Below are 19,996 nucleotides of genomic sequence, written 5' to 3'. Positions count from 1 at the left end.
GAAATATGTTCCAAAGGTTAAGGCTATAGCTGAATAGCAGCACTTTCTGGACACATACCAAGGCTGAAGGCTAATTTCAGTGCATCTTATGATGCGGAAAAGAACTAGAGCACCAATGCCCACCTCACCCCGCTCTTTTATCTAGCTACTGACTGCTCGGCTGCTGCCAATTACAAGGACACACTCAGACCTCTGCACAGAAAAAGACTTCCAGCTCCATCGTTATTTCTGTCTCCCTAAACTCCTAGGAGGCTTTTGGAATAAAGTACCAACATATCAGTTTACTTAAAACAAATGCTTTGTACTAAAGAGTAGATCTGAATTGCTACACTGATTTGATCTCAGTGGAAATCCCACCTTCCATTTTTACAAATGACCAGAGTCCAGTCCCATTATAGGCAGAAAGCGACGTTAAGGAAATAGATGACATTTTAATTCAGTATCAAATCCAAGGCCAAATCCTGAAAATTCCGGGAAGCTGACTTTAGCTAAGGTCACACAAATCTATGAAATACATAAGCTAAGATCTAAACCTAACTCAAAACCCCATGTTTCCAAACACATAGTTTGGAAGTGCTATCAGGTCACAGAATGGGAAACAAAAAACCTTTTGAGTAATGTGAAGACGGAATGATGTGGCAATATTTACAGTCTCTGCATCAATATAAATGCTCAATAAATATTTACTCGACGTGAGACCACTCAAAGATTCAGGCCCGGTGCCAGATTCTCAAGCCTCCAGTGTTTAAGAAATAAAACCATCCAAGTGTGGAAGTTGTTTCCAACAGTGAACCTGAAAGGCAATAAAAGGCAAGGAGGGTTTCTGGCAAGACTTCACACAAATCAAGGATTATAAATCTATATAGTTTTATTAAGACAAAAACTGACAGTGTGGTATGAAGTTTACATTTAAACAAAGTTTTCACAGAAACCTAACACATGCCTAAAAATTTTACAGTGAAGTTCTAGATGCAGGTCTGGATGATGTCAAGAATTGATGGATCTCATGAGCCAAGACAGCATTTTGGGTATTAGTTAAGTCTTAGGATGAAAAAAGGTTTTTTTGTGTGTGTGTTTTTAAAGTGAACCACTGCCCCAGTATGAAAGCTTAATCTTCTCCTGAGACCAGGGCTGTTGAAATAATCCAACTCTTCAAGTGATTCAGTGAACTTGTGCTGTCAGTGACTAAACCCTGCCATCAATGGCTTCAGAGTCCAAAGTTCGAAAAACAGAGAGGCTCCGAGAGTTTTCTACCCTAAGAGCATGGGCCCTTCTCTTAATGCTCACGCCTCCTATGTCACCCTCTTCCCCTCCCCAAATACCTCAGCCAGTAACTTGGATGGACAAGCTATTATTTATAGCATCATAATTGGAAAAGAAAGGGTCTTCTTGTCAATTTCAAGAATTAGCACCTCTAAGACAGAATGATCTGCCTATGTATATGCTCCAATAAAAGACGTTCCCTTCTCAACCAGTTTCCATCCCTAAAATGGCAGCTTTGGTAACATCAACTGGCTTAGTCCTTTGTTGGGAAGAGCATTAAGTTCAGGCAGGGAACACCTTGGCTTGTAAGTTTCAGGCATTCACAGCTTTTAAACAGTCTCTTACAGTCCTCAATTAGATTGGCAATGACATTTTTTGAAAAGATAAAATATTCTGGACACAGAACCAAATCATTGTTCTATTCATTGTTTCACCATTTCCCCAACATGGCCCCAAATTTTAACAAAAACAATCCTACCCATTTCCCTTCCTTCCCACCCCTCCCTCCCACCCCCAAATAATACACCAGTAATAGTCAAAAACTACACACATGCTACGCTGTAAAAATGTAGTTAACACTATTGGGAAGAAGGCTGTGGGTTGCGGAGATGCTCTTTGAAGATCTACAGTATCTTTCTGCTCTCCCACACACCCATTCTGCAAGTTTTGTCCTTCATAGAAGGCCCTTTGCTTTTCTCGGCACAGTGCAGAATGGGTTGCCTTGAAACACTTATCCTCCTTCCCTTCCACTCGGATGGGTGTGCAAACTATACAGCATGGAACGGCTTTAAAGCACTTGGGCTGCTGTAGGGCACAGAAACTATACTGGCTCTTCAAAGGACATCTTCTCAAGCCACCTCTATGGTGTCAAGACAAGTAGAACTCCTTCCCCTCCCCACTTGAACCCACAGTCAGATGTGACAGGGGCTGATACTCAGGAGAGTTAATTCTTGTCATCTTTTTTGTCATCATCCTCCGAGGGGTAGGAATGCCACGTCAGCCTTTCCTCATAGAAGGATATGACAACCTGGGGGCACTTGACATTGGCTTCCTTGGCTGGGACCAGGTCAGCCTCATCAGAGTTTTTCCTGCAGAACAAAGCACAGAGAGACTTTGAGACCAGGTGCTACTGGTCTCCCAACTTGGATCATCCAAGAGATAGAGCTTTAAAAATATTAATTCCAGAAGCATAAGCTAAGGAAGGGTATTAACATGGCCCAAGCAGCATTTACTGTCAGCTTTTAGTTAAGTGACATCCTTGTAGATCTCCTGTTAAAATCCCCCTCTGGGTTATCTTTGTCAAAAGGTAGGTTATCTAACGCTACCGCTATCACAGAGTTTTTACCAACTCTGGGAAAGGCAAAAAAAGAAAGAAAGAAAAAAAGACTCTTGTATTCTGAGGGAAGGAGAGAGACTACCACACTCTTTCAAAAGCCAAATGCCAGGGGCTAAGAGCCTGTGGAGAGATCTTGGCTTTGTAATAGCTTTTCCTACCACGTTGGGTATGTTGGATAACACCGAATACCGATATGACACTGGCCAGAGCCAGTGCAGGTGGACACTTTCTTGCTGACTCATAATCACACTATTTAACATTACCAAATGCCATGCTCACAAAGATATGCCACAACGCCCAGGTGCTTTGAAATGGTTCTTCAACATGGTTGGCAGAAAATGAACTATTATTCAATTCTCTATACTCTTCTAAATTGTAAAATGTTCTCGAAATTTGAAAATCACATCCATATTACAAGGGACAAAGGACTAAGGTCCATCTCCAGGTCCCTGGGAATGTCCCAGGTAGAAGCAGTAGTATAGGGCAGGCAGCAGATATATGATAGGGTCTCTGACAAGGCATCCCTCAAAGGTTCCAGAAAACCCACAACAGGAAAACCAAAGCTGCACAGCTGCATAAAACCAAAGAGTGAGCTGCTACGGTGTATTTCTGGACAACCGACTCAAGAGAATGGAAGGGAAAGGAGTATAACAATATGGGAACCTGAAGCAGGCTGCCCCTTGTTGACAATGACACACTCAGAAGTTAAGTTCAGTCATTTTACTGAATAGGAATATTTGCTATTTTTGGAAATGGACAAGTATCTCTACTCCCCAGGGAAATAACTTCAAAAGGAACTTGGTTTTATAATCAACAACAATCTTAATCTGTACAGTTATATTCAGCTATAATCCTTACATATAGCAGTATGTCAACCAAAAAGGTATAATCTTAAGCAATACAGAGATACTACTATAACTTAAACTGGTCAAATGCAGACAGAGAAAGTATATTCTAGTTGGACCACACAACTCTTGGAATCAATTCTTTCCCCTCCAACGCAGCACCTTAAAACAAAACCTCTTCTTCTATAAGGCAGCAACAAATCAGCTAAAAGGCCAGATGCAGTAAACATCTAGGGAATGCATAGGAAGAAGAGAGAGGTTTAGCTTGTGGTGACACAGGCTTTCTGTGGTGTTTAAGTTAGGCTCCCCGTGGCCACCTTACAAAAAAAAGAGGAACTAGTACAGACATGAATTTCAGAGAAGGTTCTAGACTCACAAAAAGACAGAGTACCTACAATGCTGCCTTCATACGCAAAGGCTTAGAACTATTTGCTCCTAATTTATATTTTAACAACAATGACTGAGATCCACTTGAGGAGGAAAAAGTACACGAATTTTCAATAAGCAAAAAAAGCCTTCCTTTTGGACAGAGTAGGGAGATTATATAAAGTTTTGGCTTAATTACAGTTCTTAAGATTCTCAAGACAACTGTTTCCATTAAGCTGTTTCATGGAGTATTACTATCAGGTGTCTGTACTTAAGGGAGAAAAAAGTAGGCTTGCTCTATGCTCAGTATATAGGAAAGAGGTCTTGCTGCCCTCTGCTGGCTGATCCTGGAATTGTTGAATCTGCACAAATTATAAAGAATCTAACGATTAAAGAACAAAGCAAGAGCTACAGAAATTCTTTCCTAACCCAGAGAAGCTAACAGAATTTCTGAGCCTGGGGCCAGCCCAATCTTTATTAAGGAGGTGGTAGAAGGGGAGGGTAGTTCAATCACATTTCACATTTTTTCCTTTCACTTAGAAAAGTGAAATATGATTCCTCCCCATACCCTCTCCATTCTGGATTTTCGCCCACCTCCTAAAAAAATGGCCAAAGATCTGAAAATCCTAAGGGCCCCTACCTGTAAGTCATGAGTCCAGGTTGGCAGTCAGGCCGAGGGTCACTATCGAAGGACTATGCCATCTTAAAGATTTCACACTTGGGTGACTGGAATTTCGAAGGTCCAGCTCTTTTCTCTGGCATGGAACAAACGGGAGAAGAAAACAACAACCACACACAGCCACTGGCAGACTCACCATTTCATCAGGAACATGAGCTCTCCACTAGAGTCCGTAGCTCCAATAATCCTCTCCGGCTCCAAACCCCGGGCAAAGCCCCGTGGCTTTTCTGACTGCAAAAACCAGAGGGATTGAACAAATTTAACGATGTGGGACTGCTATGCAGATTGAAATTACTCCTGTTTCTCTGATCCATGCATTCAAACTCTTTTTGCCAGTATCTCATCAATACCATGGTCACAGGCCTTTTAGAATCGTTGAACGATTATCCCATCAAGGTCTGAAGTGCTTGAGGTGTCCCCACATGTAAAAAGGGAAACCTCAGGCAAACTAAATGTTCCCAAATATTTCTTCACCCTCAAAAGACAACTTACTTTGGGCAATGGGACAACTGTAATAGCATAATCAATAAATATATTTAAAAAATTTTTAAAAAAAGACAACTTACTTTAAGGTACTGGGAATGAATTAAAATGGCTACTTCAAACCTGTAATGACTGAAACATCAAAAACAATCTACTAACAGAAATGAATTGTTCTTGAAACTTCAGACAAAATAAACGTAGATTACATGGCCTTTTGAGAATACTGAGCCCCCAAATCCTTTGTAAATATTAGCCTAAGATTCCAGAAGGACTGAGAGATGATTGCTGATATTTAAAAAGTGGTAGAGCCCGGACTGGTGTGGCTCAGTGGCGTCATACCACCTTTTGATTTGCGTCAGCCCACAAATCAAAAGGTCACCAGCTGATTCCCAGTCAGGGCACATGCCCTGGGTTTCAGGCCAGGTCCCTAGTTGGGGGCACAACTGATCGATGTTTCCCTCTCTTTCTCCCTCTCTTCTCTCTCTAAAAACAAATTTAAAAAACCTACAATCTGTTTTTCTTTTAAAGCAGTAGAACAAAAGTGCTAAAATTATCTGCCTTCAGCCTCTTTGACAGCAGTAAAAATTCTGGCTAGTAACAATTCTTCCTCCCACCCTTACCTCTTCTTTCTTCTTCTTTGGTTTGCTCTCCTCTCCTTTATCTTCAGAATCAGAGTCGGCTTTGCGTTTGCCTCCTTCTGATTTATCTGTCTCATGTGCTGTTTTCTGTGACTGGAGAAACTCAGCAATGAGGTCGGGGCAATCCAGGTTCTCTTCTGGCTCCCACGTATTGTCCTCACTGAAATGAGAGGGCACAGTGAGTCACTTTCCACTCAAAGTTAGCATACTCATACAAAGGAGATGCACAAAAGGACAAAAGCTGGTGTCCTTGGAAAAGAGAAGCTGACAATGAATGACTAGGCTTTGCCCAAGACCAAACACTGGGCAAAGTTCAAACCTCTTGGTGGGATGGGGGAGCTTTTCAATACAAATTTAAAGTCTAAAAAGTTGCCTCTTTCAAAGGAAAATTACTTTCTCTTTGCAAATTTGGATCAGTCTAAAGTCACATGCAAAACTGCTTCTCCGAAATCACTGTCCTGTATTACAACACTTTGTACATATAGATCATTTTCAGTTAGACGATAAGCCATGAAGGCCAGGCCTGAATCACACTGTAGCCACTGGAGCACCCTAGGCCTGACACATTACTAGATTCCTAAGAAACAGCTGGTGACTAAATGAATGGATTTCCCCAGGTCAGTGAACTTACTCTGAGAACCCCTTCCACTTGAGGAGGTACTCCACTTTGCCCTTTACCACTCGACGGTCGAGAACTTTTTCCACCACATATTCCTCTTCCTCCTCTTCTAGCACCTCCTCCACTTTCTTCTTGTTTTGTTTTTTCCCCATAGTGCCCGCCAGCTTTCTAGTATAAAGGGTGACGCTGCTAAAATATAAAATAAATAAAAATAAAAAGGGCATAAAAATAAGGGCATACTCTTGTTGGTTAGGTGAATATATGGATGGTAAGAAAAGTAGGGACATCACAGATGACTCTAATACTGTGCATTGTTTGTTTAAATGCTATGCCTATCCATCTTCAATACACACAGAAATTCTCTGATATACTCACTTAGAAAGCCAGTTCATAAAACAGCCCTAACTAATCTCACAGCAAAACTTCTTTATTCTTGCATAGCCACTTAAAACTTTTACATGTATTCTAAGTTAAAAAGCTGCCAATAGCCCTTTTACTCTAAAGCATGATATCTAAAATATTATGTTGGATTGAAAGAAAATCCTCCTAAAAATAATGTACCATATTTTTTGGACCATAAGATACACCTAGGTTGTAGAGAAGGAAAATAGGAAAAAAAAATTCTGAAGCAAAATATGTGATAAAATATTTAATAACCTAAATAACATAATATTTCACCGATATAAATGTAAGCTACATTCAGACTATAAGCAGCACCCCCATTTTCCTCCCAAATTTGGGGAGGAAGTGTCTTATAGTCCAAAAAATACGGTATATATTTCAAATACACACACACACACACACACATTTAAAAACCTGCTGATCCATACTTCCTCCTATTCTGTTTTCCATTTCATTACAGTACCAGACTTGACTTTTTACTGTGGGAAGTACCGTGTTCTATTTATTGAACATCTAGTTTAATTTTCTCTTGGAATGCCTATAACCCATTCTTCCATAATGTTAAAAGATATTCTCCTTTAGAAAATAATTTTTTAAATTTACTGACTTAGAATTAGGTGCCCTGGCTGGTGTGGCTCAGTGGATTTAGTGCTGGCCTGAAAACCAAGGGGTTGTCGATTTGATCCCCAATGGGGATATATGCCTGGGTTGCAGGCCAGGTGTGTGTGGGGGCGGGGGAGGTGTGCACGACAGGCAACCACACATTTATGTTTCTCTCCCTCCTTTCCCCTCTCTAAAAACAAATAGAGAGGAATTGGGGGTCTGGAGGGAGAAAAAAAACAATGACTCATTCCACTTATTTATGTATTCACTGCTTGATTCTTCTATGTGACCTGATTAGGGATCAAACCCACAACCTTCGCAAATGGGACAACCCACTAAACCACCAAGCTACCTGGCCAGGGCAAAACCCTCTTCTTTTGAGTCCCCTTAAGGTTCTTTATGCAGTCTTTTCTGAATGTCACCATTAATTTACAATTCACCAAGGTTCTTGTTAACATACAACTCTGACTGCTGGTAGGCTTAATGCCTTATGTTTACCAATTTGTGTCAGTAGGTGGCACCATAAGATACCAACACAACTGAAGTTATCTACAAAATTGGCCAAAATGTACAAATTGATAATCAGTTGCCCAGAATGTGACAGAAAGTATTAAGAGGATGGCAGATGATCCAAACAAGAAAGGAGTTACTACCATGTCTGAATTTAGGTCAAAGCCAATTAATGGGGTCAGACTCATAGATGGAGAGTGGGACGACAGCAGTGAGGGGGTGGGGAAGTTAGTGGGTAGAGGGATTGAGGAAAAAGGACTCATGGACATGGACAACAGTGGTGATTGCTGGGGCAGGGAGGGTGTATAAGGGAACTAAAAGGTAACAAAAAATATACAATAAAATTTTTTTTTAAAAGACTGCCAATTTGGGATTAAAGTGATTGTTCTCGCATCCTTGCGAAAAGGAGTCTAACTTAGTAGAAACTCTTCAAAATACTTTAAACTGGACTGTATAGATAGAATGTATTTTAGAAATAGTCTACCTACAGACTATATGAATATAGCAAAAAATGAAATGTAACAAACTTCACAAAAGTCAGGACTGTCACTATGAATCAGTTATAGTATTACAGACGCTTAGGCTTACACTCAGCTATATCTCCATGTCTGCAAAAAGGAGAAATGCCGACTTAATGAAAGAACAAACATGTTTGGCTATTAGAAAATTCTAGACATTGCTGGATACTAGAGATTCAGTAGAGTAAGAAATGGTCCCTGCTTTCCTGGAGTTTAATGTCTGTTTAGAAAAAATGCAGACATTTCTCCCACTAAACTACTCTGCAGAGTGACAAAACAATGTTCTGAGATGCTTTTAACGTGGCCTACGGCAATACCCAAGCTACCCCCACCCCTCCAGAACACAAATCAATGAGTATCTTTTCAACACTCTTCCTCTCCATTTGCATACTGAAGACATTCCTGCCCCTCCCCAAATCCTCTACCTTCTAGAGAAAGTGCCAGGAGTCTTCCTTTCCTTCAGTTCCTGAACAGACTAACCACTAGATCGAATGCAATCTCTGACTAACTTCATCATGCCTCTGATTCAGAGGCTGTGCTTCCAAAGGGAGATGCTTTCAGGTTTCCAAATTCTGATCGCCGTATGATGTGTTATTTTATGAGTAAAGAAAAATCTCACTTTCCTGCAGTAGTGTATTTCCCCCAAGGACAAGTGCTATTATTCCTTGGTTGCTTCTTTTCCCTGGGGGTTGAAGGGGTGGCAAGATTCATGGTCAGGCTTTGGTTTAAAAAAATGCAGAAAAAAATAAACTGTCGATCATTTTTAGATAACAAAGGGCTATACAACCTCCTACATTAATTTGTACTTAAAAATTGTAAGACATTCCCCTTCTCAATAGACGGAAGGAAAACAATGGGTTACAGATGATCCAAAAATAGTAACTGTCCCCTAATAACCCTTATTATGGCTTCAAAATTCAGAGCTATTTAAGGCTTAGTGTTATCTACACTGATAGCTTTAATTGTCTTACAAAAAGAAACAGCACTTCATTTATATGGTAAAGGAAGGAAACTAGATTTCGGGTGCGGAGCACACAATACAGTATAGAGATGTGGATTTACAATCTTGCACACCTAAAATTTATGTAATGTTATTAACCAATGTTACCCCAATACACTTAATTTAAAAAATAATAAGATCTATCCCGAAAAAGAAAAAGAAATAGCATTGAACACTGCCCATCTGATGTATGACCCAAAACGGTCAGGACAGCTTCTGACTCATCTCCAGCTCCTGCAGGCCTCTGCTCCGCTTATCATTGCATGCCCCAAGGAGGAGCAGTCATAGAAAAGAATAAAAAAAAAATCTTTTAGGTTAAGTAAAGTAAATCACCCCAATAGGGAAAAAGACCTCTTGGTTTAGCTTAAATCAGTGTCCTAAGAACAACTGAAATAAGAAGTAAAGAAATGCAGAAATCAGACTCTTGACTTCTCTCTGAACTTTCTTAACTGGCTCATCCCAGCATCTGCCTCCAGAGACCGGATTCTTCTTTATATTGGAGATTCTCGGCCAGGCTACCCAATGTGAGTTTTTTCCCCCTTATTTATAGGTACTTCTCCAGGGTCCTGAATAAGCTGTTTTCAAAACCAATAGAGAAGTAGACTAAATATGCAACCCATTCTTCCTGTAGAATCTAGTATCTTCAGAAGAGCCAGGAGCCCCCTTTAAATATTATGATGGGCCAATTATTCTCCTACAGTCTCCAAATGGGTTATTTCAAGAGAAACTGCCTCTACCTGAAGATGGCAGTCTCTAAACACCAGCAGAGAGATCCAGAAGGAGAGCTCTCAGTTGGAATTGCTTGGCAAGGAAACTTCAAAGTAACGCAGATCAGTGTAGCAGCATAATGGAAAACTGCCTTTGGCCAACACTATTTGCCACTCTCCCCAAGCATCCCGGCAACCAAATTATGGTATCGAAAGTGCCATTTTCTTTGTTTTTTAAGGTTTTATTTATTTATTTTTAGAGAGAGAAGGGAGGAAGAGAGGGAGATAAACATCAATGTGTGAGAGAAATGTCAATTGGTTGCCTCTCCCACCCCCAACGCCCAACGGTGGAGTGGGTGCAGAGGGGGAGAGGGTGGGGCGGGGGCACCGAGCCTGTAACCCAGGCTTGTGCCCTGACAGGGATTTGAATCCTGCAATCAGTTCACAGGCCAGCGCTCAACCTACTGAACCATACCACCCAGGGCAAAAGTGCCATAATTTTTAAAGGGTCAAAATATATGAAAGAATGTCACAAGAGGTGTTCACAAGGGTAAATAATTTAGATTAACTTAGAAATTTTAATCCTTGGACAAGTCTTCTCAAAGCTTAGGAAGTTGCAGACAAAAAATCTAGTTAAGCCCTGCCTGGGTAGGTAGATTAGTTGGTTGTAGCATCATTCCACCCCAAGGTTGCGTATTTATGAAAGCATAATAAGTGGAACAACAAATTGAGTTTCTCCATTACTCCCTTTCTCTAAAATCAATAAATAAAAATTAAAAACAAAAAAATCTAGTTAAATAAGATGCTATAACTTTGACCTAAATATTTACTGGGTCTGCCATATTTTAAGATGCCTAGAAAAACAATACTTTACATTTGTATTGCACTTTACAGTTTATAAAGTGCGACTACACATCTTATTTGATCCTAAAACAGAAACCACCCTGAGAAACAAGCCATTCAAATGTTATTGATACCTCATAGATAACAGAAGAGACTTACATAAAATAAAATCGTCATCTAAGGTCACACAATTAACCAAGAGCATACATTTCAGTAAGGACATCTCCTAGCAAAGCTGGGCTAAGTGGCCCTACTGCACACACAGAATTAGTAGCTGGCTACACAGGGAGCATTCCCTCAGGCTGTACAAGGAAAGGACAGAGAGGGCTCTTGAGATGCATATTCGGTGCAATGTGGTCAGTAAATAAGGAAATAACTGACAATGATTTTCTTTCAGGAAAGACCTTGGGAGATATCCCTGTTTAAAAAAACAAAAACAGTGATTTTTAATTGGTTACTGGAATATGAAGTATTCATTGTTAATTAAATCAGCAAGCAGTAAAAAAGCTTTTGTTTTTAGAGCCCAGAAGGCTTTGGAGTCTTTTAAATTGACAAATGCTACAAGGGGCAGAATTTTTGAAGTTAAACTTGCAAGTAGTCTGGAGAGACAACTACTGAGAAAAATGCCAACTTAAAGAAACCAAAATACATCTATAGTGTCCCAGTGAATCCAGGAATGGTATAAATCTGGAGCAAGAGTCATGAACTTATAGCTCTTTTTTAAAAATTTACTTTAGGCCTGATGAGTGTGGCTCAGTTGATTGGGCATCTTTGTTACCAGTTCAGTTCCTGTTCGGGGCACATGCCTAGGTTACAAGTTCAGGCCCTGGATGGAGAGGTGCAAAAAAAAAAAATAATAAAATAAAATAAAATTGATTTTAGAGAGAGAGGAAGACAGGGAGCGAAGAGGGTAGTTTCTTCTCCATGCCCTCCCGGAGGGTGGGTCCTACAACCTTGGTGTGTCAGGATGATACTCTGTCCAAACTGAGCTAGCTGTCCAGGGCCTCAGAGCTCTTCTAAGAGAAGGGGAGAAAGGACTGTTGCAATCCTCTTCACATACCCTTCACTCCTGAAGTTAGGAGATAGGAAATGGGAAGGAGGGGCAATGCTACTTGAAGGCAGAAGGCAGTAAAGTATCAGACACAAGATTAGGCATTTTATTTTGGGTGGTTGTTACTGTGAAAGGGTATGAGAAAAGACCTGGGAAGATAATGTGGACATAGGCCCCTGATCCATCAGATACATGAATTATAAAGGGCCACCCCAGGAATATCCATACTGATTCCTTGCCAGCTACAGACCTCTGAAACCAAACCAGTAGTAGGGCTTTTAGCTAAGCACTAAGGTGACATATTCAGAATGTTAGTCAGGTGAGGCGACTTATCTTTACTAAGAAAAGATTCACAGTAAAGCAGACCTTGAGTAAATAACTTTCACCTATAACAGCATCAGAATCACCTATGGAGTTTAAAAATACAAATGCTAAGATCCAATGAATAAGAAAGTAGAGTGTATTATTTTTAAATTGTTTTCCTTTTTCTTTTAAAAGATTTTATTTATTTATTTATTTTTAGGGAGAGGGGAAGGGAGGGAGAAAGAGACAGAGAGAAACATCAATGTGTGGTTGCCTCTCAAGTGCCCCCCCCCCCCCCCCTGACCTGCAACCAAGGCATGTGCCCTGACTGGGAATCGAACCTACGACCCTTTGGTTTACAGGCCCATGCTCAATCCACTGAGCTACAGCAGCCAGGGCTTTAAATTGTTTTTCTAATTATGATATAATACATGTATTCACATTCAATTACAAAAATACTGAATGAAGGAAATCAAAGTTCCCTGGCTCAAAATCTGTCAAAGCTTGTTTTTGTTCTTTTATATATAAACTAACACAGATATACATTTGTGAAAATAGATATTACAGTCCTACAACTTGCCTTTTTATGTAATATACTTTTCCATTGTTCCATAAAAGATATATATTCCTAACACCTGCACAGAAGTCCATACTGTATGGACATGCTATACTCTAACCATTGACCTGGTGATAGAAATTGGGGTTTTTTCCAATTTTTCATTATTGCAAACAATGTTGCTTTGACCATGCCATCTGAATCTTTAAAGTCTCCTTAGGTGGCCTGATGCACATTCTTGGATAAAAGCCACTGCTGTAACAGGACTGGCAGGAACTACCTTCTTCAGGTGAATTTACACAATTATTGCAGATATAAATCAATTCTCATAGTTAGCTAAAAGGCAAGTGAACATTTTACTTTCTCCATAAAATTTAGAATAAGGCTAGAGCAAAAAAAAAAAACCAAACAATTGATGTTCTTGAAAACAAAAATCTTCTCCTATCACATTCAACATCATTTAATCTTAGATATTTTCGCATTTACAATGAAACTGAAAGAGTACTGCTTCAAGTATCCTCATAGTTTCTTTTGCCAGAAGAAAGCTAGTATGAGCACCAGAAGCATATCTCTCCCTTCCCTGACTCCTCACAACAACTTTAAGTCAATAGATAATTAAATATATGTACCACATAACTCAGTTTCCTCATCTATAAAATAGGTGTTAACAACCTTCACGGGATTCCTTTGAGATGAGCTTTTATGACCTTCTGGCATTAATTGTCTATTTATACACTTGCACCTGCAGCCTACTTCATTAGATTATTTACTGTTTTAAGCTTAGGGATAGCTCTCTGAAACCCAGTGCATTAGGAGCTCAAAGGGCAGCTTGGGTTAGTTAGAGCGTCATCCTGATATGCCAAGTGTGCAGGTTTGACCCCTGGTCAGGGCACATACAAAAGTCAACCAATGAGTGCATAAATAAATGGAATAAATCGATGTCTCTCTCTCTCTCAAATTAAAAACACACATGCACAAAACTCAGTGAGAAAACACCTTTTCTGTTCTATGTATCTGGCAGAAATTCAGAGCTAGCTTTTTCTAAGAGCAGAGCAGCTCCAGAACAAACTCAAGAAGGACTCAGGTGTGGTTGGTATAAGCCAATAATTACAAAGCAGAGAAACCAAGATATCATTTCTGGAAGACTGAGACAGAAGAGCTGCCAGAAACTAAGAAATCACATTTGATATACCTAAAGGGCAGGATTTTCTTGTGCTCTTCCTTTTATCTGGCCCAGGCAGGAAAATAAAGTAACAAAACTCTTATAGTAAATGGCAAAAGGAATATAGCTTCCTATGAAGACAGATAAGACAAATGAGAAAAATAAATTTTGGATACAATGGAAAATTTCAATAAAATAAATTTGCAAAACGAATTTTAAGATCTCTGAAGACCTCTGTCAAAAGTCAAACAGTTTTGATGATCCATATGGTAAAGAAGCTCTTTAATAAACTTCAGAGGTTAGGACTTCAGGCTCAGATTTTACATATATACTTTTAAAAAAGCTAGTAACAATTAAATGAACAATGGTCTTTTTAAGAGTTCATATAGCTTTACTGAGTTCAAGACAAAATCATGACAATCACCCTTGATTTCTCACCCATCCTTCCATGGATCTAGTCTCTTACTAAATCCTATTGATTTTGTATCTTAAATATCTTTCAGTTCAGACATTTTTCTAGTCCCACTACTATCATCCTGTTCCAAGTTACCATCACCTCTTGCCTGGATGACTCCTAATTCAATTCATTCTCAACACTAGACACTGATTTAAAAATGCAGATCTCACCCTGGCTGGTGTGGCTCAGTGGACTGAGTGCCAGCCTGTGAACCAAAGGGTTGCTGGTTCAATTCCCAGTCAGGGCACATGCCTGGGTTGTGGACCAGGCCCCCAGTGGAGGGTGTGCAAGAGGCAACCACACACTGAAACAAACAAAAAAATTAAAAATGAAAATGCAGATCTCTTACTAATATCTGTGAACATTTGAGCTGAAGACTACTGCACCTAACCTATTAATCACAATCACCTTGCCTTTTGCACCAGTCTTTACTTGACCAATTTTTCCTTAGCTGAAATGCCACTGCCAGAAGCTTCCCTGAAGCCCCAGCCTAGGTTTGGGTTAACTCTTCCTATGAACCTGTTCCTATAGTATTCACTCATTTAACAGTTACCTATCAGGCACCTAGTATGTGACTGGGGCTAAAATATAGGGTGAATATGACAGGCAAAATCCCTGGTCTCTTAGAATTTATATATATATAAAGATTTCATTTATTTAATTTTTAGAGAGGGAAAAGGAGGGAGAAAGGGAGGGAGAGAAACATCAATGTGTGGTTGCCTCTCATGCACCCCCTACTAGGGACCTGGCCTGCAAAGCAGGCTCACGCCCAGACTGGGAATCAAACTGGCGACCCTTTGGTTTGCAGGCTGGCGCTCAATCCACTCAGCCATGCTAGCCAGGCAATAGGTAAAATCTTTTTAAAAAGTGAGTTAAATAATTCTTAAAAAAAAAAAAAAACCAGCAACAAAAAAACCCCAAATCAAGCTCTGGCGGGGATGGCTCAGTTGGTTGGCGCATCCTCCCATAAACCAAAAATGCTCTCAGGTTCAATTCCTGGTAGGGCATGTGCCCAGGTTGCGGGTTTGGTCCCTGGTCTAGGCGTGAAGGAGGCAACCAGGCAACCGATTGATGTTTCTCTCTCGCATCAATGTTTCTCTTCCTGTCCTTCCTCTCCCTCTAAAATCAATAAGCATGTCCTCGAGTGAGGATTTTAATTAAAAAAAATACATCAAGTCAATAAACATTTACTAAGAACCTGGGTGGAATATAGGGTGACTAAGTCACCCTGGCTAGTGCATGCCAAGTCCACAACACAAGGAACCCTCAGACCCAGGCAAACGGAGCTGTCTGGTTAGGCTAGTGGGATATGAGGACACACAGGTACAAACTTTGGAGAATCCCTCAGGGGTAAGTGATAATAACATAACAATAACTATCACTGATTGAATACTTACCACTTAACGCACATAAAGGCACTTAATTCAACCTTGTAACAACTCCTCTAAGTCCATTTCACAAATATGGAAATGGAGGCTTACTAAAGTAAAGAAAATTTCCCAAAGTCCCCCAACAGTAAGACAGAGCCAGGACTGAAAGGTAACACATAAAAAGGTAAAAAAGTTGAAGTTCCTTTCAGCAGGAGAAAGGACAAGTGTATGTAATAATTAACAAAAGAAGTATCCTCAATAATAAGTAACCACAAAAGCACTACAGGACTTGGAGGAATAAATGGCTAGGGTAATTAGGGAAGGTTTTGAAAGTTGGGACCGCAGCCAAACTCCAAGAGCATTTATTTGAAAAGGTGGACTGGAGGAAGGCAATTTGGCTCAAGGAACTGCTGTGAACAAACGCAATGAGGCTTGTCTGAGGTAGATGGTGTGTGAACGAGTTTGGGCGGGATGAGACTGAATAGGAAGGTGGTAGGTAACTGCTACAAAATTTTCTCCAAGGCCTCTTCCTCCTTAAAGTCCAAAGTCCAAACTCCACAATGTTTTAACACCTAACACCCTTTGGTTCCTACCATTCTATACTCCTACTCCCCTCACAAATCCTACACTGCAGTCAAAACAGAAAGCTATCGCCTGAACGTAGGTTGCACGTTCCTCTGCGATGGCCGTGCTCGTCATTTAGAAGTGTGCTCCTGTCCAAGACTAGCACTCAAAACCCTACCCACCCTTCCAGACCCAGCTGACATGCTACTTCTTCCATAAAGCCCACGCAATCGAGCCAAATATCGTTTCAGTTTTCCTTGCAGTTCGCAAAGCATTCTGTTTCTATTTTCACTCAAAGGTAGGTCTGGCCCTGTGAAAGGTGTTGAACCCTACATGGGCAATAAGGATGAATGCCTCGGACTCGGATCACCAGGGAGTAAAAGTCCAAAGCTGTCAGCTTTTTAGGGAATGAGCAACAAGATAAATCTGACCTACAAACCCTAAATGGAAAACAAGGAAGAAGCACCTTTGCTGAGCACTGGCAACTCCGTACCCGTCATCAAAAGGCAGGTGAAGGCACGTGTAGTATATTTTTGTAGTCCTCCTGGTTCATGTTGCTAAATGCTTTCAGTGTGTTAGGTGTGGGTGTTTGTGAGGCAAATGCTTTCCAAATGGAAAACTTTACTGAGCAGAAAGCAAGAACTTGTGCCACATAGCCAGTGACCAGGTGTTTCACTTTAAAGGAATCCCTGCCTTCAAATTCCAGGATCTAGGACTAAAGTACTGGTGTGTGAATAAAACTAGAATACTATCTGAGATGTGTCCAAAAACTTTGCCAACCTCGTCCCAGTATGTTGACATGGATGAAACTATAGATTTGGGATGAGAGACCATGGTTATATATGAAGCAAATCTTTTAGTTTAAGGTGAAATAAAAATGACCAGAATTACGACTAAGTTGAGGTTAAAAGCAGAGACCAAAGCATTCACAGATCACACAACAAAACCGGATTACTGACATTAGTCTCTCAAATACCACAGTTCTATCAGGCCTTCAATGTGTTAGCTACTATCAAAGGGAAAGGCACAATTTCACAGACAAATTACGTTACCCCTTTTGGTCAGCAAATCACGAAGACCAAAGGTAGGAAAGATTTAACACAAGTTATTAAATTCAAATACAGAGAGAATCTGAATTTTGTCCATATTTGAAAATCTTCTCTAGGTAACCTTAGAAAAGCTATTCAATTTTCCAATAGACTTTGCTACTGGGAAATACTTATTTAGCTACACAAAGGACACAGAAGATTTTTCAAATACTTTTGAAACAGAAAATATTCAAACTACATACCTTGCTTTTGAAACCTAGAACCTGGGGCTTTTCCTAGTCCTTGCCTAACGTACTTGAAGTTGTTATCTGCACAATCTGCATACCGCTTCTGCATTTAATGCCAAGGTGTACATGAAAAACCGAGGTTATGACAAGCAACAGTTTTCCTCTGCCATAGGTCGTACATTGAAGGCACGCAAACTGATTACATAATTAATTGCATGCTAATTCATCCTGCTGACTAACACGTGGAATTCTCAGAAAGGATCCCAACACCCTAGCCATTCACTCAACAATTTAAACTGCTTACCATATGCCAGACACTTGGATGAACAAGAGGCATGGCCCCATCGTATGTAAGCCCATAAACTAGCTGTTAGCACTTTATTCCAAAAACTCTTCAGAAAAATAACCTATGAAGTGAAAAATATATCAAGTCTAATGCAAAATCTGTTAAGACCTTCAGAGGGTTAGAAATGGGAAAATCAGAAATGACTGAAGACCCTTAACTGCCCTAAAGTTTTATTAAGGGGCAACTGATCCCAACAAGGCGCCCTGCAATCATACCACTTTCTGTGTAGTCGTCTGCAAGCGCCACGAGAGAACACAAGCACTGCTTTCTCAGGTGTATTCATGCATCTTTTCCAAAACCACGGGCCTTTTAGAACTATTTCAAACTGCTGACATGATTCTTAACATAACCGAGGAAGCTATTTACTCTGGGCCAGAGGTTGTAGTGTATTTGGTCTTTTAGTCAACTCCAGTTTAATCGATTTAAACCAACATATATCTGAATATAACACAAATTCGTGAAAAACCTCCATATGAAGTTTTGAAAAAGGAGTAAGTAGTGGTCACTTCGTATTCAAATTTTTCTACCAGAGAAAGGTGGGACAAAAAACTGAAGAGCCCAAGAGGGAAAAGAAAAAATGTCACCATTTAATGAACTTTTTCCTCTTTGTCTCCCAATTTCCCACATCTCTCAAAATCTAACTTAATTCCTTAAATATTAACTCATCTACACATTTCTACAACTTAACAATCCCAGATAAAAATATACGAAACTAACTCTGAATCAAAGCAGGAGCTGAACTTGGACTTTTCAACTTCCTGAAGGAGGCACGGAGTGAAGGGAGTAGCAAACCTGCAAAGGGGAAGAGAGCGTGGACCATCCTTGCTTTACACATTATTTTTGCAGCCTCCCCACTGTTTAAGGACCCTCGGGAATGAAGGGCAGCCAGGTTCCCCCTTTTATCTTCACCTTACACAAATGTTTAAGGACTCTCGGAACGTCCCGCTCCGTCTACACGAACAGCTCTCTCCTCCTCTAGAGCCAAGCCAGGCAAGTAACTGCTTCTCCTTCTACCCCCTCCGCAATGTATGAAACAGGTCTCCCCCAGAAGCGCACCTTGGGCTGCCCAGCACCCTCTTACTACAACTTACTCGAAGTTACTTCTCCCTAGCCTTGCAAGCAAAATTCCTGAGAGTCCCGACCAGACACCAAATTCTCAGGTTACACGTCTGCACCTCCGTCTCGAAGTTGCGAGCCCTCCCCACCCCTGTCCCGGCACCAAGCCTGCCCAGCCAGTCCCCTGCCCGACCCACAGTCAGGACTTTCCACTCCAGCCCACTCGCGCAGCCGCCCACCCGACGCAAACAGCAGTATCCGAGTCAGCCCCGGCCGCGAATGAGCGCCCCGCCAGGGCTAGGCCCACCCCGAATCGCTACAACGTCCTCCTCTGGATACACCGCCCCGCCCTCTCCATCCTTCTGGCGCGCGGCGGGAAGCGGGGCGCGGGGAGGGCGCGGGACCCGCTCGCAGCCTCCGCGGCGGGCGGGCGGGCGGCCCCCCGCCCGGGCTCCCGCCGCCGCCCGCCCGCCTCCCTCAGAACCCCCTCCCGCCGTTCCCCCGCCTCTGGCAGACTCTTCACCTCAGAGCAGCGCCCGAGAGCAGGAGAGGAATCGGTGCCGCGCTCCAGGCAGGTCGCGTCGGGCGGGCCGGAGGACTGGCGCGCCTAAGAGCAACAGGCCGGCTGCGGCAACCAAGCCCCTCACTGAAGCGGCGTCCCGCAGGCCCCGGCCAACGGCCCTCCCCTCTGCCGAACAAAAGAGCTTCGCACTCTGCGCGGCCCGCCGCCCGCTCTGCGCAGGTGCGACGACCTGTCGCACTGCTTTATGGGACTCGGAGTCCATTAGGGACTACAAGATCCGATGTGCTGCGCGCGTCGGACGCCACGCACTGTTCCAGAGAATTTCATGGAGTTTCAAGTTTTTAAACTGCGAAGTGGTTGGGGAGTGTAGTTTAGAACGTCGTTCCCGAGGAAATTAGAACGTGTGCTTTTACAAGCGAGTCCATTGATGCTTGGTCCTAAAAATCAACTACTTCTGGACAGAAATTCACATTCTTGGCGTTTTTGAATCTTACCAGGTTTCCCACCAGAACTTCACAAA

At 41.5% G+C, this 19,996-nt stretch overlaps 1 protein-coding gene across 4 annotated transcripts; it reads right to left on the bottom strand.

Annotated features, from left to right (window-relative positions):
* Positions 1 to 845: 845 nt before the first annotated feature.
* On the bottom strand, positions 846 to 19,679 carry CBX1 (chromobox 1). Of its 4 annotated transcripts, XM_053911590.1 has the most exons (6): positions 19,477 to 19,679; positions 6,242 to 6,418; positions 5,593 to 5,770; positions 4,626 to 4,720; positions 4,451 to 4,536; positions 2,219 to 2,351 (listed from the first exon to the last, which is right to left on the bottom strand). In XM_053911590.1, the coding sequence occupies exons 2-5, from the start codon at positions 6,379 to 6,381 to the stop codon at positions 4,458 to 4,460; spliced, it is 492 nt and encodes a 163-aa protein (XP_053767565.1). In that variant the 5' UTR covers positions 6,382 to 6,418; positions 19,477 to 19,679; the 3' UTR covers positions 2,219 to 2,351; positions 4,451 to 4,457. The 4 variants fall into 4 exon arrangements, with proteins under 4 accessions (XP_053767563.1, XP_053767564.1, XP_053767565.1 ...); XM_053911588.1 differs by lacking the exon at positions 4,451 to 4,536 and having other exon boundaries at positions 846 to 2,351; XM_053911589.1 differs by lacking the exon at positions 4,451 to 4,536 and having other exon boundaries at positions 846 to 2,351; positions 6,242 to 6,415.
* Positions 19,680 to 19,996: the final 317 nt, after the last annotated feature.

Source organism: Desmodus rotundus, chromosome 9 (assembly GCF_022682495.2).
Source record: "Desmodus rotundus isolate HL8 chromosome 9, HLdesRot8A.1, whole genome shotgun sequence".
Taxonomy (NCBI): Eukaryota; Metazoa; Chordata; class Mammalia; order Chiroptera; family Phyllostomidae; genus Desmodus; species Desmodus rotundus.
Note: the sequence above shows the minus strand (reverse complement) of the source record. Positions and strands in the feature narration are given on the sequence as shown.